At 41.8% G+C, this 22,485-nt stretch overlaps 1 protein-coding gene across 1 annotated transcript in view; it reads left to right on the top strand.

The window, feature by feature from the left end:
* Positions 1 to 22,485, top strand: part of KIAA1549L (KIAA1549 like) — a 233,878-nt gene that overhangs the window by 153,034 nt on the left and 58,359 nt on the right. Inside the window, exons 12-13 of the mRNA XM_026651564.1 lie at positions 5,060 to 5,250; positions 14,875 to 15,002. Coding sequence (XP_026507349.1) covers positions 5,060 to 5,250; positions 14,875 to 15,002 — 319 coding nt within the window. The remainder of the gene's footprint in view (positions 1 to 5,059; positions 5,251 to 14,874; positions 15,003 to 22,485) is intronic.

Here is a 22,485-nt window from a genome sequence, read left to right as displayed (position 1 = left end):
AGTCCCTCGAGTCCGAGTTGGCTGGCATGGGCCAGACATGGTTGCCTAGTTGCTGTGCAGAGAAAGGAGTGAGGTAAAAGACTGTTTTCTGTTTGTTTACCTGCCTCTGTTAAGAGAATAAACCTTCTTACAGGAGACTGGGCCTGGCAGTGAGTGTTTCGAAGTGGGGAGAAGCCCTGCCCTGTGACAGAGAGATTCTCAATTCTATGCACAGAATTTCCGCTAAGCAGTTCCCATTAGCACTAATAAGAGTTGACTAGTGAAAGTTCTTTGCTTTGACAGAAGCTGAGAATCTAGTCCTAAATTAGAACTGTTCCAGCCAATTAGTAATGCAGAAATGGCAACCGTTTCCCCCCCCCCACCACCACTCTTTTCTTTTCTTTTTTTCGTACTTCTAATCCACTTGCAAATATAGTTTACAGGGAATTAAGGAAATTATACTTCCTCTTTACTTAATGAGCCATGTAAATTATAGGGGCACTGACAGATAAGTCCCACATTTGAATCTCCTTCTATAAAGTACATATTCTGTTTTAAAGTACTGTATCTCCCCATAGTGGAAAAAGCTGCCAACCTACCCAGATGGGCTACAGCATCACTAAAATCTCAGCTTCTAGGCTCGGCAACCCACCAAAGCCAGGATTGTGTGAGGTGTTTTTAGGCTAATGAGCACGTGTGCACATCACTGTCCCTTCACTCTCCTTGTTGGCTTCCCTCTTTTCGCAGATAGGGGACTGAAATGATTAAAAACCCTGCTTGCTGTCTGAGCGTTCTGATAAGGTCAAAAATGAATGTTTCAACCTTATCAAAGTGCTTCATTTTGATTTTTTCAAAAGGACATTTTATCTAAACGACACGTTCTTGACAAAATTTTCTGATGGAAAACTCTTTTGTCAGAAACGTTTCTGTCAGCTCCAGTTGGAAGGTGTAGATTGGACAGATGCACTGGCAGGGAGATGGACCGGATGGTTAAATAGTCTTTCCCATCTCTGATGTTGATGTTTCTGCTTAAAATGGTGCTGAGAAATATATATATTTTTGGCAGATAATGAAATAAGAATATCTCAAGAAGAACAATATATTTTCATCTTAACCTACTTGGAGTTTGAGCCTATTAGGCATAAGAATAATTACCAGTGCTATAATTACTACAGAATCTTAAATGTAAAACTCGCAATACAAATGATTGATGGTAACATGTATAATATATTTTAAAGTAAACATGTACAATTTCATTCATTACAAAAGTGCTTGAAACCACTTGATTATTGCAAACCTTCCAGGCCAAAATCTGTTTAAAAAATGGAGTTGCAGTAGATATTTCCAGTTTAAGAAACAGTTATGAAATCTCACTTCTGTATATTTTGTGTTTGAAAGCTGTTTATCAGAGTCAGGGTTTCTGGTACTTTTTGGCTGTTCTGCGTTAAAATAAAGGAAATTAAAATTCTGTGAGGAGAGCCCTCCTTCGTATTCATCTTATTTAGTTTTTTAGCTGTGCAGTTTTATGTGATCTGATTTCAGAAGCCTTATGTCAAGGAAAACTAGCAGAATGGAGCTGCCTATTCATTGCTACAATCCTATTGCTACTGTTAATGGGGGCACTGCAGTTCTTCAGATAGAGCTGCCTATTACATCATTTCACAGAATCCTTCCTGTGTGAATGGAATTAAATTAGTGAACAAAGGGTAGAAGGATAATAAAACCTTTAGCATTTAAATATCATTCTATAGGCTTGGTGTTACTGAGTGGTTGGCCCTTTAAGGGGAGATAGTATTCTGTCCACCTATGACAAGCTAAACCCACCTGTTCAGGAGGCGAGAATGAGTCATCTGACTCACTGGTCATGTGATCTTTAGTCAGGCCTCCTATAAAGGAGAGGGCTGAGGGCGCTCAAGTGAGAACTGGTGATGCTCAAGTTAGGGTGCTGGGAGGCCCTGGCAGGACAGAAGTCTGGGAAGCTGTAGCTGGTTTGAGGAAGCAGCTCCCGGAAGCAAGACTGGTTCCTGTAGGGAGTGAGAGAGACTGAACTGAACCCAGCTGTGGGAAGGAGGCCTGAGGATTCTTGGTTCCCAGAGAGCGAGACCATTGGGATTATAACCCAACTCCAGGAAGGAGGGCTTGGGGATTACTGGTGCAAGGGAAGAAAACTGTTTGTTTGAACTGTGGAACCAATGGGCAGCTGGGTGAAGCTGGCATGGAGTATTCATGTGTGTATGGACTGAATAAACTGGATCCCCTTTGGAAGGGGAATGCTTTAAAATAATACGACTGTGTGAGCTATTGAGGAGTCCCATGAAAGGGAAAGTGCGGCAGTTTGCCTGCAGAGCCCCAGCCATGAGGAGACATTTGTCTGGCAGCCAGCCTGTTACACTGGTATTCGCTGTAAAAGCAGGATTCTTGCTTCGGCATGATCATATAGGAAACACCATTATTGTACCCTATTGAAGAGTTTTTTTGGGCAGATATTAACTTCTTTTTCTGCATCTCTTCAGTTCTAATTCATAGCATGCCTTTAAAAGCCATAATCTTATTGTATAGTCTGTCACCTTTTTTTTTCTTTTTTTTTTTTAAAGGAAGAATAAGCTAGTAGATAAATATAGATAAAATCCACAGTCTAAGTCTCTCAAGCAAAAGCAAATACTGCAGGCCCTCAGAGAGAGCCACCATTCATTTGTAGAGTGCATACAAGAAAAAAAAATAAAATCGGCTGAAGCAGAGTATACGTGGTCATTCTGGTATTTATCAGCTTTTACATCACCATTCCAAATAGAGCGGGCCAGGAATCTTCTAACAATGATTTTCTGACCAAAAATGTCCTTTTCACAAAAACAAATTTTTCTATGAGAAAACTTCAATTTTGCTATAAAAATTGTTTTTTTCACTGAGAAAATTGAAATGATGACTTATGTATATGCATCTGGGGAGCTTCAGCTGGGCTAGGGGGAAGGCAGAGAGCTTAGACACAGCCTCCAGCAGGAGAAAGTGAAATTTACAAGAGCCTTCAGGTGGGCAGCTGGCAAGCTGAAAAATTCGGTTTCAATTCTCCCCAAATGGAATCTTTCTGAAAATCCTTTCCAGTGGGAAACATTTCAAATTCTTAATTATTTTTGTACTGATTCAGTATAAAAATATTCAAAAATGTGAAATTTTTTCACAGGAAGGGATTTCCATTTTCCAGCCAGCTCTAATTCCAAAGAAACAAATGTCAGCAGCAACCCATATCATTCATTCTAGTCTCATCCAGCCAATATAAGAAATTTCTTGAGCAGTTGTGTTCAAATATCATTTCAACAGCGTTACCCAAATTCCACCCATTAGATCTTTCTCAGAAATCTTGCCAGGATAATATCTTTTTCCTTGCAGTGCAGAGTAAATCATTATAACGGGTCTTAGTCTTGCCAATTTAGTTTGGGGTGCTAAAGCCATCTGCTCATGGGAGCTTTTACAAAGCAGAGTTCCAAGATCAAATGTTGTTGTTTAGTACAGTATATCAGCTAATGAGAATGGTTTCTCCAGCTCTTCCTTTGTCATTGGGGGAGAGGGATAAGTAAAAACTCAAAATAATTAGATATAGCATTGTTGGAATCAGATCATGGTTACGCCACTCTTGAGTTATGTCAAAATATTTGTTTGCTGATTCTTGCCTTTTTTTAAAGACTAAAGTATACTTTGTAACATATTGATCCATTTTTAAGGGGGGATGGTAATGTCCGTTAACCAGTCTGATAACAGCTTTTCTGTTTTATTACCCCTTTTACAGAATAATAGGATGGTCTCTGCTAACAATTAACATATATAATGAATACTTTAAACCATTAATTTTACTCAGTTTATTAGAGTCTAGGATGGCTTATGGTATTTCTCCCTAGCTGTCCTTCATATGACTTTCTTGCCCTTTTTTTCATTCCCTCCCCCCTTGAAGTTGATCTAATGGCATCTTTTTTGGTACTTTCCCTTCAGAGTATTGGGAAGATATAAAGCTCCCAACGGGGGAGATAGCATTGTCCTTTTCCAGCAATGGTTGTTAATGGGGCCAGCATTTCTGATATGGTATACGCTTCACTGCTATAATGGGCTGAGACTTTGTTGGTCCAAATCAATGCTAGTCCATTTAGTATCTCCTTAGTGCACTTCTGCTGGAGCTGCTTATCAGATGAATATCACCGTCAATGCATCTTAAAAAAATCAGCGTTAGTGTTAAGTAGGAGACTGAAAATGTGACGAACCACCTTCAACAGAATGAAAGTGATCTTTTCTTAGAGATGGCAAAATTTTCAGACTTAGATACCTACAAAATATGTCTCTGGTTTATTGCCATAAGGGACAGAAGTGGAACAAATGTTTATACAAAGCAGAAGATACTGTGGATAACTCACTATTTTGGCCCAGCTGTAAAGTTCAAATCTGGATGGATATTTTTCCAGAATAACTCAAATGTTCAGTAACATCAGAAGAGCCTGAAGGAGCCTTTTCAAGCACTAGGCTTATAATTTTGACATGTTATTTACTGGAATGTTACTGGGAATGTTTTAGAGGTACAGTGAGGGTAAAATTGAATTGCTCAGGGAACAAAAAAAGCACCATCATCTCATCATTCAATGTGCTTTCATATATGTTTATAGCATTCTGTCAACCACATGTATCCAAGAAAAAATGACATCTTTATTTTGGTAACTTAATTCAATCTATAATGGATATGAAACCTCTATTATATTTGTTCCTCTTTTCCTCTTTCTTTTTTACATTCAGTTCTGACTTCTCAATTATCTTACTAAAAACAAGGACAATTTAATATCCATTAATGGTTTAAAACACATTGAATAAAAGTCTGATTAGCATGCTGCATCACTGCCAATTATCTAAATTACGATTATGGTTGCAACTTTTAATTGTAGCGCATATAATTAAGTGTACGTGCTACATTTAAAAGTTGCAACCATAACCGTAATATAGATAATTGGCAGTGATGCAGCATGCTAATAGGTAATAGCAAAAGATATTGTATTGACATATAATGCATGTTGGAATCCCACGGTTTTTGTTTTTTCCTTCTCTGCAGCCAGTACAAGGTTTTGACTATGCCAAGCAGCATTTAGGTCAGCAGGGAGCTGAAGATGAGGTTTTACCTGTGACTCAGGAGACTGTAGTGCTACCACTTCCAGTTAGAGATGCTCCTGCCTCCCAGGAGAGAGAAATTGCTCAGGATGGAAGCACCATTAAAACTGCCAAGTCCAATGAAACAAGAAAAAGGTATGCACTGAACAAACTTCAGCTGAAGGCTGGAATGGGTTGGATGCTGCTGGCTGTTGATGAAACAACAGTGGGGTTGGCACCCATGCAGTGCCCGAAGCATCTAGTTCCTCTGCAAAAGTGCCTGGCATATGATAATGTTTTGCACCATATATGTGAGATTGCTAAAGAAAGGATAATATGAAGTGAAGCTTTAGCAGACATTTTCATATGTGTAACTAGTTAAAGAGATGAGTGGAAAATGGACAACATATTAGCTAGTGATGGGTCTGAACCAAAACCCTGGATCTGAAGTTTGGAAAGGCTCAATCTGAACCTGGATCTGAATTTTACAAATGGACAATAGGACAGATACTCAGTTGATGTAAATTGGAATAGCTACATTGACAATTTATACCACGTAGGGATCTGCTCCCATATCTTTATTAAAGGCTGAACAGAACCCCAAACGCTTAAATAATATTATATGTCAGAGTCCAGAGCACATGCAACAACCACACAGTGAGTATCCAGTGCTCCAATCCAATGGATTGGGGTGCTTGAAAAACTATGTAAAATTAGATATTTCTCATATTCCTTCACAGTGAATGAGTGGGGTCACTTAAATTCATGTTACAGGTGAAGAATATGAGAATTTTTGATGTTGAAATTTTCTACTGAAGGAAATAGAGTAAATATAGATCTGTTATTTTAGCAGTGACAATAAAGGCTAGAGTTAATATCAATTTCACTGGAGTTATAAAATCCTTGCTTTTTAGTCTTTGCTTAAAGGGAGGTTATTTGGTTTGTGCAGAGCAGCTTTGTAGGAAAGTAAATCTCAGTTTATTCATCTTATTTTATACTTGCCAATGCACTCTACCAGATTTGCTTAGTCAGAAACACCTAGAAAACTTAGCATGACTTAGAAAACTTAGAAGTTTCTGTCTTTTACATACAGAGAAAAAGGTATGTTAACATGTTCGCTTTGGTAATTGTCTCCTATATAATAGATTAGCCGAGAGGAGGCTACTCAGAGATACTATACATAGGAAAGAGAAAAAAACTAGTTAAAAAAGCCTTTCTTGGTTCCTAGGATTAATTTGCTCTTCTCATCTAAAATCCTTCTGGATTTGAGAGTCAGTGATGTATGAGGTACGCTATGTACAGATCATTGTGTTTGTTGCAGAGCACAGGAGTCAGGTTATCCAGTTCATATGAACTCAATGGTACTTGTCCTTTTTAAAGTCTTCAGTTCTCTGACACAATGCCACACAGGAGATTATCACTGTACCAGCTGTAGGTGCTGGTGCTATGCTCCTAAAAGATAAGTCTCATCAGGAGCTGTTCTTTAAAGATGTTTTTCAAGCCTCTTTGATTCCTGACTCTCACCCTTGTGTAAACACACACACAGAGTTTAACTCTCCCCATTAATAAAAAAAAAATCCATTAATTGCTTTGGGTATATGCAAAATCCACTTGAAGCAGAGCTCTGTGTAAGCTCAAAGCTTGTCTCTGTCAGCAACAGATGGTGGCCCAATAGAAGGTATTCCCTCACTCACCCTAAATCTCTGCATTCCTAAACCAATTCTGATCAGTAAGCTTTTACTGATTCAGGAATTCACTGGAAAACCCACTGTCAGGTGTGTTGAATATACAGTACAGTACTGCTGTAATGCCTTTCTGGGCAAATGTAGCTCGTCTTACACAGGTAGGCCTATTGACTCCAGTGGGGTTACTTGTATAAGTAAGGTGAGCAGGATTTGGCTCTTTGTTATCTCTGATAGGTGACAGGGGAACTTTGTTTAGTGGCTTTTGAAAATGAAAAATATTACATGACCATCTGAGATACTTGCAATTTCATTCCAGGCCAATTCACAACCTGGAAAGGTCATGTATCAGATTTTCATGAAGTGGCTGTTATCTGGTCAGAACAGACATTTTGTTGTTATAATTGAACTTTGAAAGAAACTTTGAAATTTCAGCTTAATAAACATGAGTTTCTTTTTTAAAAGGGGAGTCTTAGAAGCTCTGTGGTGGCAGAAGTGACCCTGCAAGGACAGTTGCCCTTTATTTGTTTGTCTGGATCCTACCCCCATCCCACTGGCAGCATGGTTCCTTCAAACCTTAGCTGGCCTGTACCCTTCCCTTCTCCTGTCCTAACTTCCTGTATGTTTCCTTCCTGTCTTCCCTCTATGAGTCCTCTTTAAAACCTGCTGCTTAGGCTATGTCTACACTAGCAGTTTTGTCGGTAAAACTTTTGTTGCCTGGGGTGTGAAAAAAACACCCCTCTGACCGACAAAAGTTTCACTGGCAAAAGTGCCAGTGTGGACAGCGCTATGTCAGTGGGAGACAGTCTCCTGCCAACATAGCTACCGCTGCTCATTGGAGGTGGTTTAATTATGCCGGTGGGAGAGTTCTCTCCCACTCGCATAGAGTGGCTACACAGGAGACCTTACAGCAGCACAGCTGTGTCACTGTGTGGTCCGCAGTGTAGACATGCTATGTGCTTCTTGGGGAATTTCCACTCTCTAAATCCACCAGCTCCCTGTTGAGGGAAGTTGAAAAGAACAGTTTTTCCTTAGGATGCAGTTACTCTTTTGTTCTCCGCAGGTAAGGCCTCTATGGGTGCTGATAGTCTTGAACAATCAGCTGTTGCCAGTGCTGTATCACTACACTTTGAAATCGTGGTCCAGCCTGTGGGCAGAGACCATAGAGAAGGCAACAAGCCCCCACCTTCAAAATGAAGTTTGCAGCTTGGTAAAGATACAGAGAGTTTATAATTGCACAATTTATTAATTCTGTGTGAGGGCAGATACCCAAATTGTCAGAGTGCCCCAGAGTAATTCTGCCTTCTTGTGCCCTCTGTAGGGAGAATGCTTTCTGAGAATGCCCCTTCTCAACACTTCTGACCCCACCCATGCATAGGTGCTGGAACTAGGGGTGCTGGGGGTACGGCAGCACCCCCGGCTTGAAGTGGTCTCCATCATATACAGGGTTAACAGTTTGATTCAGTGGCTCTCAGCACCCATGTCCATGGTTGTGGCAGTAGCAGCTTCAGTGCATTAAGCAATGCAAACAGTGCCAAAGAAGATGGCTTATGTAAATGATGTTTCACTGGGAGTGTCAGCAAAAAGTGGCACTGGCTTGATAGTGTAGTGTTCAGAGGGAGAAAAGGAGTCTGTGTGTGTTTGTGAATTATGGCTGTCGAAAGCAAGGCTGAAGTGGGTTCCTTATTCCTGGTTCCTTATTGAAAGGCTAATATTATTTTAAAATGCATTAATGTGAGATTAAACTTTGTCAGATTAAAATTACTGAATGTGTTAACAAATTACTAATTACTTAGTTCTTTAATTAAATAGTCAAATAAAGAGCTGGGTTTTGACTGGCTATACATGACCAAAATAAGTTACCCCCTGTGACACATCCCTGTGACCATCCTACTGTTCTGAAGGAGCTGAACTAGCGCAAAGCTTTGTTCTTGCCCAATATTCTGCCACATCACCCCACCACCCCACTTCCATATTGTACATGGAGTCCAGATAAAGAGTTGGGGTGTGATTGGCTGTGAGTGACAAAATATATATTGGGTCATCCCAAGTGACACATGCCTGTGACTGATAATTTATGAAGAGATAAGGATATGCCATTCCCAGAGGTGAACTCTTATTTCTGGTCTGACAAATATATTAGCCAACTCTTATTTTGTGTGGTTTTTTTTTTAAAGTAAACATACAATATGCATGTAAAAATCAACAAAAAATCAGTATTCACCCCCATTTGATTATTTTATAGATATATTAGTAATTTAAATTTTTATCACATTCAGTCATTAATGTGATGACATTTCTAAAACTAACCTTGCATTGATGTATTTTTAAATGTCATGTGGTACTCAAGTCTAAGTATATTATATCTATTCTGTAACGGTTCTTTTATCATGCTCATCACCACAGTATCTGCAGTATACTGCTTTCCAGTAGTGCATTAAACAGCATGACTACACATCTGTCATATGTCGTTTGTTCTGTCATCCTCTCCCCAGGGATAGAAGCATATGCAGTGGAGTGTCTTGTTTTTGCAGGGTTTAAAATTTATATTTAAATAATAAAAACCACAAGTTGCTATGTGTTAGAAGGCAAGGTCAAAGAAAAGCACCTTGGAGCAGAAGGTGGTGAGGTTTGTGATGGGGCAATTCATTCTAGACTGGCCCCAAGAAAGTTCTTTATGCTGCACAGGCAAGCTTTATCCTTTTTGTAGAGAATTCCATTGTGCCTGAGGAGCAGAGTTCTCAACTACACACAGTCTTTGTTCTGGAGCTTAGGAAATCTTTTAGATATCCTGGGCCCAGGCCACTGAGCACATTCCAGATAGGGACTGAAACCTTGAACTCAATGCAAAATTCTATGGGAAGCCAGGGTAGGGAGTGGAAGACAGGAGCGACGTGTCAATGGAAGCCTGCATGGCTGAAGAGATGTCCTGCGGTATTCTATATTAGTTGGAGTTTTCTAATTGCTGAAGGCTTCATGCCTAGGTATATCACATGATTATAGTCCAGACAAGAGGTGACAAAGCATGAATAACTAAGTCCATGTCATTTTCCACTTGGATGGGACAAAGTCTTTTAGCCAACCAAAGATGGCAGAAAGCATTATTTGCATCTGTTGCTATGTGAGAGCTTAGTGTCAGCGAGGAATCTGTAGAGCACTCTTAGGCTACGACTCTTAATTGGCCAATTGCAGATCTGTACCTTCAACACAGGAGACTGCACAGTGGATGCGAACGCTTTATCTTTATCAACCAAACTTGCAGTTTCAAAGAGAGAAATTAAGTTTGCTTGATAAGACCTGTTTTCCATCAAACCATTTTGACAGGAATTTATTATATTCCTATCTTTAACTCATTAGTAACCGAATACAACAGCTTTTCCATTATTTTGCCTGGGATTGATGTCAGGCTAACTGGACTTCAGATAGCTAGGTCATACCACTTCCACATTTTGAATATTGGCACAAGATCAGTTCTCTTCCAGTCTTTTGGAATTTCCTGGGATTCAAAAATTTATTAAAAATTAAGTGTGGTGGGCCACAGCTCTCCTTTGTCGGTGACTGGGGTGTGGGCAGTTGTGCCTAGTGTTTGGAGTAGGCATCAATCGCCCAGAGTCAGAGTCCAGGATCAGAAGCGGAGTCAGAGGCCAGACGCCAGAGACAAGGGTCAGAGGAGAAGTCAGGAATTGGAGCTGAGGGTCAAAACCAGGTTTCCAGGAGTGAGGCAAGGCAGGAGCAAGGCTGGGTCCAATTCAGGCACGGGAACAAGCAGATGCAGAAGCTATGGCAGCCATGGGCAAATGCTTTAAGCAGCGGCTGAACTTCTGCTGCTGCTGGCTGTAAGAGTTGGTCTATGCCAACCAATCAAGTGGTGCAGCCAATTAGGTTGACTACTACAGGCCAGCTGTGCTTGTTAGGTTGCCTGGAGACTACCTCTGCTGCAGGCCCTGATGCCTGACATCCTTAGCCAACTCTGAGTACACATGGGTGCATGTTATTAGGGCTAGCTGATGGGCTAGAAAGTAGTTTGGCAGCCTCATATGATACAAATAGAGAACAGAAATATTTATTGAACAATTTCTGCATCAATATTAACAATTTTACCATCTCCATCTAGTAACTTGCCTATATCCTTGTGCTGTTGCTAGGATTTCTTTAGTTCTTACTATTCTTTAAAAATTCCTTATTCTCCTTAGCCTTGCCAGCCATGCTTTGTCTTTAGCTTCCCATAGCAATTTTCTACACTTCATAACTTGTAATTTATATTGATTGCTGACTATTCCCCTTGTTTCCCATATATTAGCTTTTTATTTCTAATTGCTGCTTCCGTTTCCCCACTGAACTAGGATGGACTCTTACCCAACATTGATGTTTTTCTCGATTGTGGAACTGTGCCTTTTTGTTCAGCTCATAAATTCTCTTCTTTAAGAACTCCTTATTTTCATTCACTTTTTCCTATCTAAATCTTTTTCACTCAGTCAATATCATTGATAATTTTCCTCACTTTTGAGAAATCAGCCCTCTTGAAGCACCAAGTATGTAGTTACTGGTTGGGTCTGTCCTCTGTTTGCCCAGAGTTTGTAATCAGGTCATGATTGCTTGTTCCTAGGCCAACCACCAACATCCAATCCAGTGATTAATTCATCTTTGTCATAATGAGGACCAAAATGGTTATGTTGGGTGCAGTGCCTTCAGTGTTAGAATATTATCATCTATAACTTGTAATAAGCGGAATGATGCTTTTATTACTGGTTACAATAGACCTCCAGCGTATGTCTTCCAAATTGAACTCCCTTATAACAGCAACGTTTCTGTCAACGTATGTGAAAAAAGTTCCTCCTTTATCTTGGTGGGTCCTGCACTTAATGGCGGATTTTCTTGCCTCAGAGATGCACCATGTGGGTTGGGGAACAGCCCAGAGACCTTCCCCTCTGGGAGAACCCACAGTCCAGGTCAATTGGGAGGTTTGGGGGGAACCCAGGCCCGCCCTCTACTCCGGGTTCCAGCCCAGGGCCCTGTGGACTGCAGCTGTCTATAGTGCCTCCTGTAACAGCTGCATGACAGCTACAACGCCCTGGGCTACTTCCCCATGGCCTCCTCCAAACACCTTCCTTAGTCTCACCACAGGACCTTCCTCCTGGTGTCTGATAATGCTTGTGCTTCTCAGTCCTCGAGCAGCACACCCTCTCAGCTCCTTGCGCCTCTTGCTCCCAGCTCCTCACACTCTCACCACAAACTGAAGTGAGCTCCTTTTAAAACCCAGGTGCCCTGATTAGCCTGCCTTAATTGATTCTAGCAGCTTCTTTTTAATTGGCTCCAGGTGTCCTAATTAGCCTGCCTGCCTTAACTGGTTCTAGCAGGTTCCTGATTACTCTATTGCAGCCCCTGCTCTGGTCACTCAGGGAACAGAAAACTACTCATCCAGTGACCAGTATATTTGCCCTCTACCAGACTCCTGTACCCCATTGGTCTGGGTCTGTCACACATATTACAGTTCTTAAGGAATAACTCAACCTGTTCTCTGGTTTGATTCAGTGGACTGTATACCTGACCCCACCAGACCCTGTCCTGTGCTTGGTTAGTTAGCACATTGATCCAGATGCATTCAAGGTCTTGTGGTTCTGAGTTATCAATAACTGGAAAACAGGTGTCTATACTGTAGAGTGTCTCCTTCCCCCCCCCCTCACATTTTTACCCCCTCTATTCTTCCTAAACAGGTTATTACTAATTATGTGACTTGTTCCACTAGGTTTCAGTAGGCCAGTTATGTAGGTTTTTTTCTTCATCAATGAACATTTCTAATTCTTCTTACTTGCTATCCAGAATTCTTGCATTGGTATATAAGCAGTTGACAAATTTATTCTTTGCTCATTCTTTGCCACATCAGTTCAATTTATAATGCCATATCATCATCATCAGTGGAGACTTGCCAAACAACTTCATAATTCTGTCTAGTCCCACGGTTATAAATCATATCCTCACTCCAGGGAGATGGCACATCATCCTATTGTCTTTGTGTCCCTTACTGAACTCTATTGGCTCTTCTTAATATGGAGCCACCAGTGATGATTGTTTGCATTCTTAGAAGGTTTGAAGAACCTCTCTTAATTGCTGCTTATTTCATACTGCAAGGGTCCCCCTCAAGTATGTCCTGTATAGCTTTCTGTTTCAGTCCTACAGAGACAGCTGTTATGTAGTTGACTTGCTCAGTATCTGAAAATGTTTTGATACTTCAATTTGAGTTGAATGCAACTTGCCTCTCTTTCCCCTCTTGGTTACAAATTGCCTGTCCATTTCTTTGGTTTCTACTCTCTCCAGTTCTCTTATTGATGATCTGTCCCCTTGTGGCATCTGTGAGAGTAATTTCCGAATCTGGTAGTCCAAGAAGTCTTTCGGTTCTTAGATGCTGCACAATGTTGCAGCTTGTGCTTCCAGTCAATGTATCTTCTCCACCACCAGCTTGCATTTCATACACGAGAAATCTATTTGGCCTTCCTGCAGAAAGGAAAACATAGTACATCCAAGACAGGTCACAGCAATTGTTCTTTCACCATCCATACCTGCTACCTTGTGTAGTGTAGAGCCATACTTAAAACAGGAGTCAGATTCCCTCTCTAAAGGCTCATTGAAACTGATCCAGTTTGCTGCTGATCCTGTTCGCCTGGCAGTTGACTAATATCACTGCTCAGTCTCTTCCCTCACAAACAGGGAGGGAATTACCACTCAGACTTCAAACACTGGTTTGGTTCAAAGCCGCAAGGGTCCAACCGACAAGGCCCTCACTGAGAGACAAACAGACCTTTCTCAGCTGGCCAGTTCAGGAGTCCAAAGCTCAGCCACACAACACTCATGCAGAACAACCAACCAACAGATGGTACAAATACAACACCTGCCACCAAGTCCTTCTATCTGCAAGCATAGACCCATAGCTTCACACTCCAAAACACCCGTTTGCCACTCCTGTTACTCTGCTAAAGGGTGTCTGGGGTGGGTGGGTGGGATCTATGGAGGGAGGGAGGGAGAAGGGCTGGTGACATGGGCCACAATTTTTCACAAAGAATAAGTTTCAAGTCAGGAAGTTCCACGCCTCAGGTACATCACAGCTTAATGGTTGTTGGGACAGGTCACTTGGGATGATCTGAGACTTACTTTATCACATGTAGCCTACCAAACCCCAGCTCCTTATTCAAACTCCATATTCAAAATGGAAGAGGGGAGAGAGGGGTGCCATTTAGCAGCACAACATGCAGGAACAAAAGCTTTCGTTGGAGGAGAGACTTATTTCAGATCATTCAGAACAAGCTGACAGTCGCAGGGCTGTATCACTTGGGGTGACCCAAGATGCACTTTGGTACAAACAACCAATCAAAACCCAACTTCTTAATCAAGCCCTGTGTATTGTATGGAAGTGGAGATGTGACAGCAACCAGTCCAACCCCAGTTCCTTATTTGAGCATTTCTTTAATAAAGAATTAAGTAATTAGTAATATGATTGAATATGATAAATAAATTAATATGATGAATTTTCTAAACATCTAATCTTACACTGATTTATTTTTAAATAATTTTGCCCTTTGAATAAGGAACGGGGAGCCACGACTAAAGAGCTGGTACCATGATTAAGGAACTGGGAATAAGGAACCAATTTCAGCCTTGTCTGACAAAACCCGTGAACCCAGATGCAGACTAAATTGGGGAAAAGTGCTTGCAATGAATCTGTTTAGCCATATTCATGATATAATTGGCATTAAAAACTATCTGCTTTATTTGAACTGCTTAATGGATGCCAAACAAATGATGTCTTCTTTTACCTTTTGCATTATTTTCCTGTGTCTTTTTGGGCTTGTGCAGGAGAAATAATCAATTCTGATTTCACTGAAATCCTCTTCAGGACTGAGCCTGCATAAAAGTAATTTTTTAATATTGTAAGTGCATCTCTGCTTTCATTGTGTTTCTGTTGTGCGGCTTATTTCCTTTCTCTTTTGTGTACAAAATCAGACTTGAAAAGCCAATGATGCAAACTGTGCAAATGAAATAACCTTGAAATGAGGTTTATACAGATGAAACTTACAGTCTTCCTTGTTGCTATGGTTACTTACAGCAGGTCGCCTAGTCAGAATGGTTCTGTCATCAGCAACGAATCAGAAAAGCCCAGTTCAGGCAGAAGCTCTTCACAGAAAGTAATGGTACAGCAGAAAATGACAAAAGATGAGGGAAGAAAGAGAAATGGTGAGAAGTATTTCCTGATGAAAAGCCTACTGTATGCCTGCAGTTACTTCCACAGAGATACCAACACAGAGACATGCCATGTTGAAATTCTCCTCCCCCTTTGTCGTACACTTACTAGTCCTTCATGCATCTGTTCTTGTTTATAGCTTCTCTTTTTCTTCTGTGCTGTAATATGCTGTGCCTTCCCTAAATGTGACATGGAACCATTTGATGTTTGCACAGTTCTATGGGCCTTCATAAGCCTTTACTGATTTTAGCAGCAAACCAATGAAATGAAATGTAGTGCTTTTTGGTAGGATAAACTGGGTTTGGTGTTTCTCTGTGTATGCTCTAGGACACTCATTTCAATTGTTGCTGCCTCTCAGCTGGCCCAGATCTGATAAAGTACATTCATCAGGTAACAGTTTTTTGTGAAAAGGTATGAGGCTTCGATGCTCTCTGTTATCCTCCTCCTTTTGGCTGTCTCTTTGCTAATGGGCTCAGTGACAGCTCTTCCTGGTACTAAGAGTCTGATGCTGCACTAGACTTTGTTTACCAGTCCTTTGTGATGATGCTGATCTTGTGATTTAAAGTGTATAAGGTGTTGGATTTTAATAAGTTTTGGATTTTAATTCCCTACTCTTTTTGCTTTTTTGCTTCTTCCTCTTCAGTTTTAGCCCTGTGTTCAGAGCCTTGTGAAGCCAGACTCTGGGTGAGACATAATGATTGCTTCTAGAGGGAGAGAATTAAAATACACGTGACCTGCTAAGGTTCTGTCACAGGCACAAGAAGATAATTCCTGCTTTGTTCAAGATATTGCAGGGAGGGAATGGGAAGCTGAAGCAAACAGAAAATCTTAATACAAATCTCTAACCCCTTCCTACTTCAGTAAATCAGTTGTGTAATCGCTTTGGTGCTTATGATACAAATAGCATACAATTATAACATCTCCCTGTGGTGATCCTTACATGTGATACAAAATGCGGTGTGGCTTAAATATCACCTGTTTAACAAAAACATAATACCATATACACAGATACATAGAACAATAGACAAACTCTATGTTCTGTATGGCAAAACTGTACTGCATTTAGGGTGACCAGATGTCCCGATTTTATAGGGACAGTCCCGATTTTTGGGTCTTTTTCTTATATAGGCACCTATTACCCCCCACCTCCTGTCCCGATTTTCCACATTTGCTGTCTGGTCACCCTAACCGCATTTTTTATTCCTTCTGCAGTTTCTGTATATTTAGTAGCAGTGCATTCTACAGGGACTATAGTATTGATACAATTGAAATGTTCCCTTTTAAAATGACTTTATTATGCATGTCAGAAATCAATGTATAGAACACATTCCTTTTCTTTGTGTCACATGCTCATACTGTTTGTATTATTTTCTGCTGACAAAGCTGTGACTTTACTAATAAGATCCCCTATCCAGCAATGACACCCTGTCAACTGCTCTTGGGGAAGGCTCTCTAGGGGTCCCAGCTTTCTCCTAACTGGTCCCCCTTCAATTCATCAAGATTAGACCACTCTATAACCTCTTAACTTAAACTAAGTCTATCAGCCCTTAAACTCCAGGGCTTGCAGTCTTCTTTTGTCTTCCTGTCAGTTTCTCAGAGGCAGCCTGGAATGGGGCTATTGCCCCTCTACTATCCAAGGCCTTTCTGCCTCCCCTTCCCTCTCTGTTATCCCTCTTTTATAGCTGGGCTTGTTTTCTTTATTGGTCACAGCTGTGGGTGCATGTCTTCATGACTGGCAATTCTGGCAGGTGCGTGGGGGTGTGGTCAGCCTGCAAACAGAAAAGACTCTCCTCTCCCTTCTGCCCATGCTCAGTATGGGATTTGTAAACCCAGTTACACACCCATTCTGATGGACTTCTGCACCTGTATGTTGCTCCATTGAAGGCAATGAGGTCCTCCACTTGCATACTCCTAGGGCAATTCTGAGCCAAAAAATTAAAAATTCTGTGCACAATATTTTAAAATTCTGAATATTTTATTTGTCAAAATAACACAATATAATCATGTCAGTTTCAATAATTTTGGTAATTTATTTCAAAATATCTGTCAGCAAGTATGTCTATAACAGTATAGACAAAACAAAAAGATTCAGGAAATGATTTTTTTGACAAATAGATTCCCTACTAGGCATATTAATACAGAATGTTGAGTAATTCATTTAAACTACAATACAGAAATGTATTTCCTGCACCCCTCAGAAGAAGTGCAAAGGATTGTGGGAGTTAGGGGTAATGGAGGAGCCGAGGGAGAGGGAAGGAGCCTGGAAGTGAGCCTGGATGGTTGTTGGGTGGGAGAAGTGTGGAACAGGTTTTTTTGATGGCAGGGGAAGGATTGTTTGAGAGTTGGAGAGCCTCCCCATGTAGACCCTGGTTGACCCCTAGCCTCTCCCATTCAGTGAGGCATGTCTGCCCTTGTCCCCATGTGTTCCTGCAGCCCCCTACCCCTTGTCCCCATGTGTCCCTGCAGCCCCCATCCCCATGTGTCCCTGCACACCCCTTCCCATGTGGCCCTGCAGTCCCCCCTCCCATTGAGACCCTGGCTCAATGCTGTTACCTCACTATCTCCTGTGCCCGTGCTGCAGTCTGTCCCCCAACTAGCCTTTCTGAACCCCAGTCTGTGACCCTCACCCAACAGCTCCATGTGCTCTGCTCTGTCCTTGCCATGGCTCCTCACCTTCCCCTGCTGTGAGGAACGCAGTCTCTTCCCCCCTCCCCCTCTGCCAGCTGGCTGCCCTCTCTTCTGATGCCAAGGCAGCCCCTGGTGGGCAAAAGGTGTAATTGCAGAACCTCTCCAGCAGAATCTATATTCTGTGAAGAAAAAAAAATCTAGAGGGGACATGAATTGTGATGTGCAGTGTTACATAGATTTACCCCCGGAGTAACTTGCAGGACCAGTGCCAAAATATTTTACAGCCCATATAAAACAAGCTGTGTTAGACAACAATCTATCCATTTTTCTTAATGTCCTAATCATTTTCCTAATGTTTCAAATATTGCTTGTTTTATAGTACAAAAATGGTGGTGGTTTCCAGAGTTAAATATTGTATTTCCAGGCTATGATTTTTTTCTACATGAGAGACCATTCAGTCAAACACAGCTTCATTTATTGTTCATTTATCTAGTCAAAAATATTGTAGTGGGGGTATTATATTTTGGTTTTCTTTAGAATGTTAGGTTTTAAATCATCAAAGAAAATGGGTAAGAACTTTCAGTTCTTTCTTAAACATTTGACTAATACTTAACATAATCTCTACTGATCAGAATTCTAGTGCGTCGGCAGAATAGGCAGAATAGCTGTCTAAAGGAAACCTACAATACTGTATAAGACAATACATGCCTTTTATTGAAAATTTCCATTTGGGTGAATTTTAGCTTAACCATTATTAGCAAACAATGACGTTGTGCTTTTCAAACTGTACTGGAAAACTAATAGCTGCTGTATTCTCTTGTGTATTTGACACTCCTTTCTTCTGTCCTTCCAACACCAAGCTCAGCTAGCTAAGTTGATGCAAGGGAACTGTCTAGGGCGGAATCTTTTTCCATTAGGGTGCAGAGTAGCAATGGAGCTAATTTATAGCCACTATTACTGCAATGCAAAAGTTGCAATAGCCATTGCTGCTTGTATGCCCCTGAACCCTCCACTGAGAGGCCATTGGCTAGTGGATCTATGTAGCAGAGGATCTACTGCCTGTAACTGCCCTAACAACTCTTTTGGCACAGGGAAACCACATGGCGTGCAGGCCCTTGCATGCTGGTATTGAACTACTTCCACTGTGTCTTAGGCAGTCTGTATTTGGGGAGCAGGGGCATGATTTTCCCCTAAATAAAATAATTCTGTTGATCAGAAATTATAAATTATTAATGAAGAGCCAGATCATATCCCCTGCTCTGTCAGTGCTCACATCACACCCTTCTGGAATGGAAAATGGCTTCAGCAATCTTCAGAGGATGATCTCCCCCACTTCCCTGGACCCTGCAGAAAGTACTCCGGGGTCTCCAGGATGCACACATTGGGGGAGGAGGAGGTGGGGAGTGGGCAGTCAGAGGTATACACATCATTCCCCCACCAGCTCTGTGGTGGGCATACCCTTTTAATAGGGGTCCCTGATGCCACCCTAACAACACAGTTCCACAGAGGGAAGATGTTGGGGGTCATAGGTCAGGTATGGGAGGTACTGGGCCTCCCACTCATCACCTGCAATCCTGCAGAGTTTGGGGGCCAGCCCTACAGTGCTTTTTTGTGGGGGGGGGCAGGGGGGGAATCTTCCCCTTCTGATAGAACAATTGGAGACAGATATCCATGAAGATTCCTTCCTATTTAGCCCTCAGAAGGAGAAGATCATGCTCTAAAATGCCAGGTTTGGGTTATTGATATTACAGGCATATTATTTTTTCAATTTAAAAAAGCAAAGCAAAAAGCTATCGTATTCTTCATGTAATGTTTGTCGTATTTCCCTGTGCTATGATTTCAGACATTGCTGTCATCTGTAGTAGTGTTTTTATTGCAGGACTTTATCTTTATCCAAGAAAATTAGCATAGGGATAATGTGTCAGCTATTTGTCCTTCCAGTTTAACAAAGGGGCTGTTTTTCTTTTAGACTGCTCCAGCTATGCAGCATGATTGTAGCCTGACACCCCTAATGTCCATGTTAGGAAAAGGAGCAGCATATTTTCTCCCCTGAAAATCAGCATTTTAAAATTGGAATGAATCCCTTGCTAGTCACATGGTTGATTTGGGAACTCCAGTTAGATTGGCTCATTAGTTGCCATAGTTACAAACCAATTTTAGATTCTGTTCCTCACTGAAACTCAGTTATACAGGAAAATGACAGCACTGGGTGTTTATTTAATAGATAAACTCTATTTGTCTTCTTTCAAAACCTACCCATAATTCATGCCTACAGTATTTCAGCACTGCAAGTGAACAAACAGCAAATATGAAATCAGGATATATAAAAAGTCTTGATTGAAGGAACTGATATTACGGAGGCTTCAGCAGGGACTCTATAGCCGAGGTGGTGTTGCAGTTTCTACAGAAAACTGGGCTAAAATCCCTCTTATTTTGGACTTTAATGATCAAACTCAACTTTTTGTAGGAAAGCTGAATTTTTTTCAGTCACTCTTTGATGAAGAATTATTTTTAAAATGACCCTTTTTGAAATTTTGAACTTTATTCTATTTACTTTGAGTTCTTCTCACGTAAAAAAAAAAAGTAGCACAGGCTTCAGACTTCACCCAGCAAATCATCTTTACAATCTCTTGGACGTAGTATAGCTATTGGGACTGGAAATAACATTTAATAGCCTTTGCTCTAATTTTCACAGCTGAATTAGTAAATGTGACACTCCATACAGATCAGGAGACTTAAGAAAAAGTGCCTATATATTTTCATAGGAGGAGGGGCAGGAGTGCAGGAGAAGACATGGGAATGGTAGTACTCCCCAGTCTTCTCTACCAGAGAGACCAGCTATGGTTTGGGAGGGTGGGGAGCGGATCCCTATACTCACATCCAGATCAGCTGAGCTGTTCCCTGGCTCATCGTACACCAGCCAATTAAGGTTTCATGGAGAACCTTAATTCTGGCATTTTCCTAACTTATGAGTGCTTGATTTTTGCAATTGTAGTGCTCATATAATATAAGTTTCCGTGTGTGTAACTTCCTAGTTTTTTTAAAAAAGCAAATTGAAAAAATAGAAATTCCATCATGTGGAATAATATTTACACCAACATAGAACACCAGCAGGGTTGGAAACTTTAGGCCTGGTCTACACTACGGGATTTATTCGGATTTAGCAGCGTTAATTCGAATTAACCCTTCACCCGTCCACACAACAGAGCCATTTAGTTCGAATTAAAGGGCGCTTTAAATCGATTTCTGTACTCCACCTCGACGAACGGAGTAGCGTCAAAATCGATTTTGTTAATTCGAATTAGGGTTAGTGTGGCCACAAATCGATGGTATTGGCCTCCGGGAGCTATCCTACAGTGCACCACTGACCGCTCTGGACAGCAATCTGACCTCGGATGCACTGCCCAGGTAGACAGGAAAAGACCCAGGAAAATTTGAATTTCATTTCCTGTTTGCTCAGCGTGGAGAGCACAGGTGACCACAGATACCTCAGCTCATCAGCACAGGTAACCATGCAGGCTGATAATCGAAAAAGAGCACCAGCATGGACCACACGGGAGGTACTGGATCTGATCGCTGTATGGGGTGAGGATTCAGTGCTAGCAGAACTTCGTTCAAAGAGACGAAATGCCAAAACTTTTGAAAAAATCTCCAAGGGCATGATGGAGAGAGGCCACAATAGGGACTCAGATCAGTGCCGCGTGAAAGTGAAGGAGCTCAGACAAGCCTATCAAAAAACAAAGGAGGCAAACGGTCGCTCCGGGTCAGAGCCGCGGACATGCCGCTTCTACGCAGAGCTGAATGCAATTCTAGGGGGGGCCGCCACCACTACCCCACCTGTGATCGTGCAAACCGGGTCTGGGATAGTCTCTACACCTGAGGATTCTGAGGATAGGGAAGAGGAGGAGGAGGAGGAGGATCTTGCAGAGAGCACCCAGCACTCCGTTCTCCCCAACAACCAGGAGCTTTTTCTCAGCCTGACTGAAGTACCCTCCCAAGCCTCCCAAGCCAGTAGCCAAGACCATGACCCCATGGAAGGGACCTCAGGTGAGTTTACCTTTTAAAATATAAAACATGGTTTAAAAGCAAGGTTTTTTAATGATTATTTTGCCCTGAAGACTTGGGATGCATTCGCAGCCAGTACAGCTACTGGAAAAGTCTGTTAACGTGTCTGGGGATGGAGCGGAAATCCTCCAGGGACATCTCCATGAAGCTCTCCTGGAGGTACTCCAAAAGCCTTGCCACAAGGTTTCTGGGCAATGCCGCTTTATTCCGTCCTCCATGGTAGGACACTTGTCCACGCCATGCTTGCAGCAAGTAATCTGGTATCATTGCCTGACAAAGCCTGGCAGCGTATGGTCCCGGTGTTTGCTGGCATTCAAGCAACATCCGTTCTTTATCTCGCTGTGTAATCCTCAGGAGAGTGATATCGCTCATGGTAACCTGCTTGAAATACGGGAACTTAATTAAGGGGACAGAGGTGGCCGTTCCTACTGGGCTGTTTGCCTGTGGCTGATAAGAAATCCTTCCCTGCAGTTAGCCAAGCGCAGGGGCGGGGGGGGGGGGAAATTGGCCCAGAGCTTTTCGCGTTTGGCTAGCAGGGATCTTCCCTGATACCAGCTGTGGGGGGAAGGGTAAAGCGATCATTCCAGGGAATTCATGGCGGGAGGGGGGGGCGGGGGGGTTAGTTTGTTTTCTGCTGCTGAAGGTTAACAGGAAAACCTCAGCAGTCAACAGGCTTTGATTGGTATGTTGGAAAGGAGGGCGCAGAAGCCGAAAGACAATAGCTTACCATGGCTGCCTGCAAGCTGAATTCTGTTGCCCGGACCTGCGTCTGTGATCTCTAAC

This window comes from Terrapene carolina, unplaced genomic scaffold (genome assembly GCF_002925995.2).
Source record: "Terrapene carolina triunguis isolate 2854851 unplaced genomic scaffold, T_m_triunguis-2.0 Scaffold96, whole genome shotgun sequence".
Taxonomy (NCBI): domain Eukaryota; kingdom Metazoa; phylum Chordata; order Testudines; family Emydidae; genus Terrapene; species Terrapene triunguis.
This window is presented reverse-complemented; position numbering and strand designations above follow the sequence as displayed.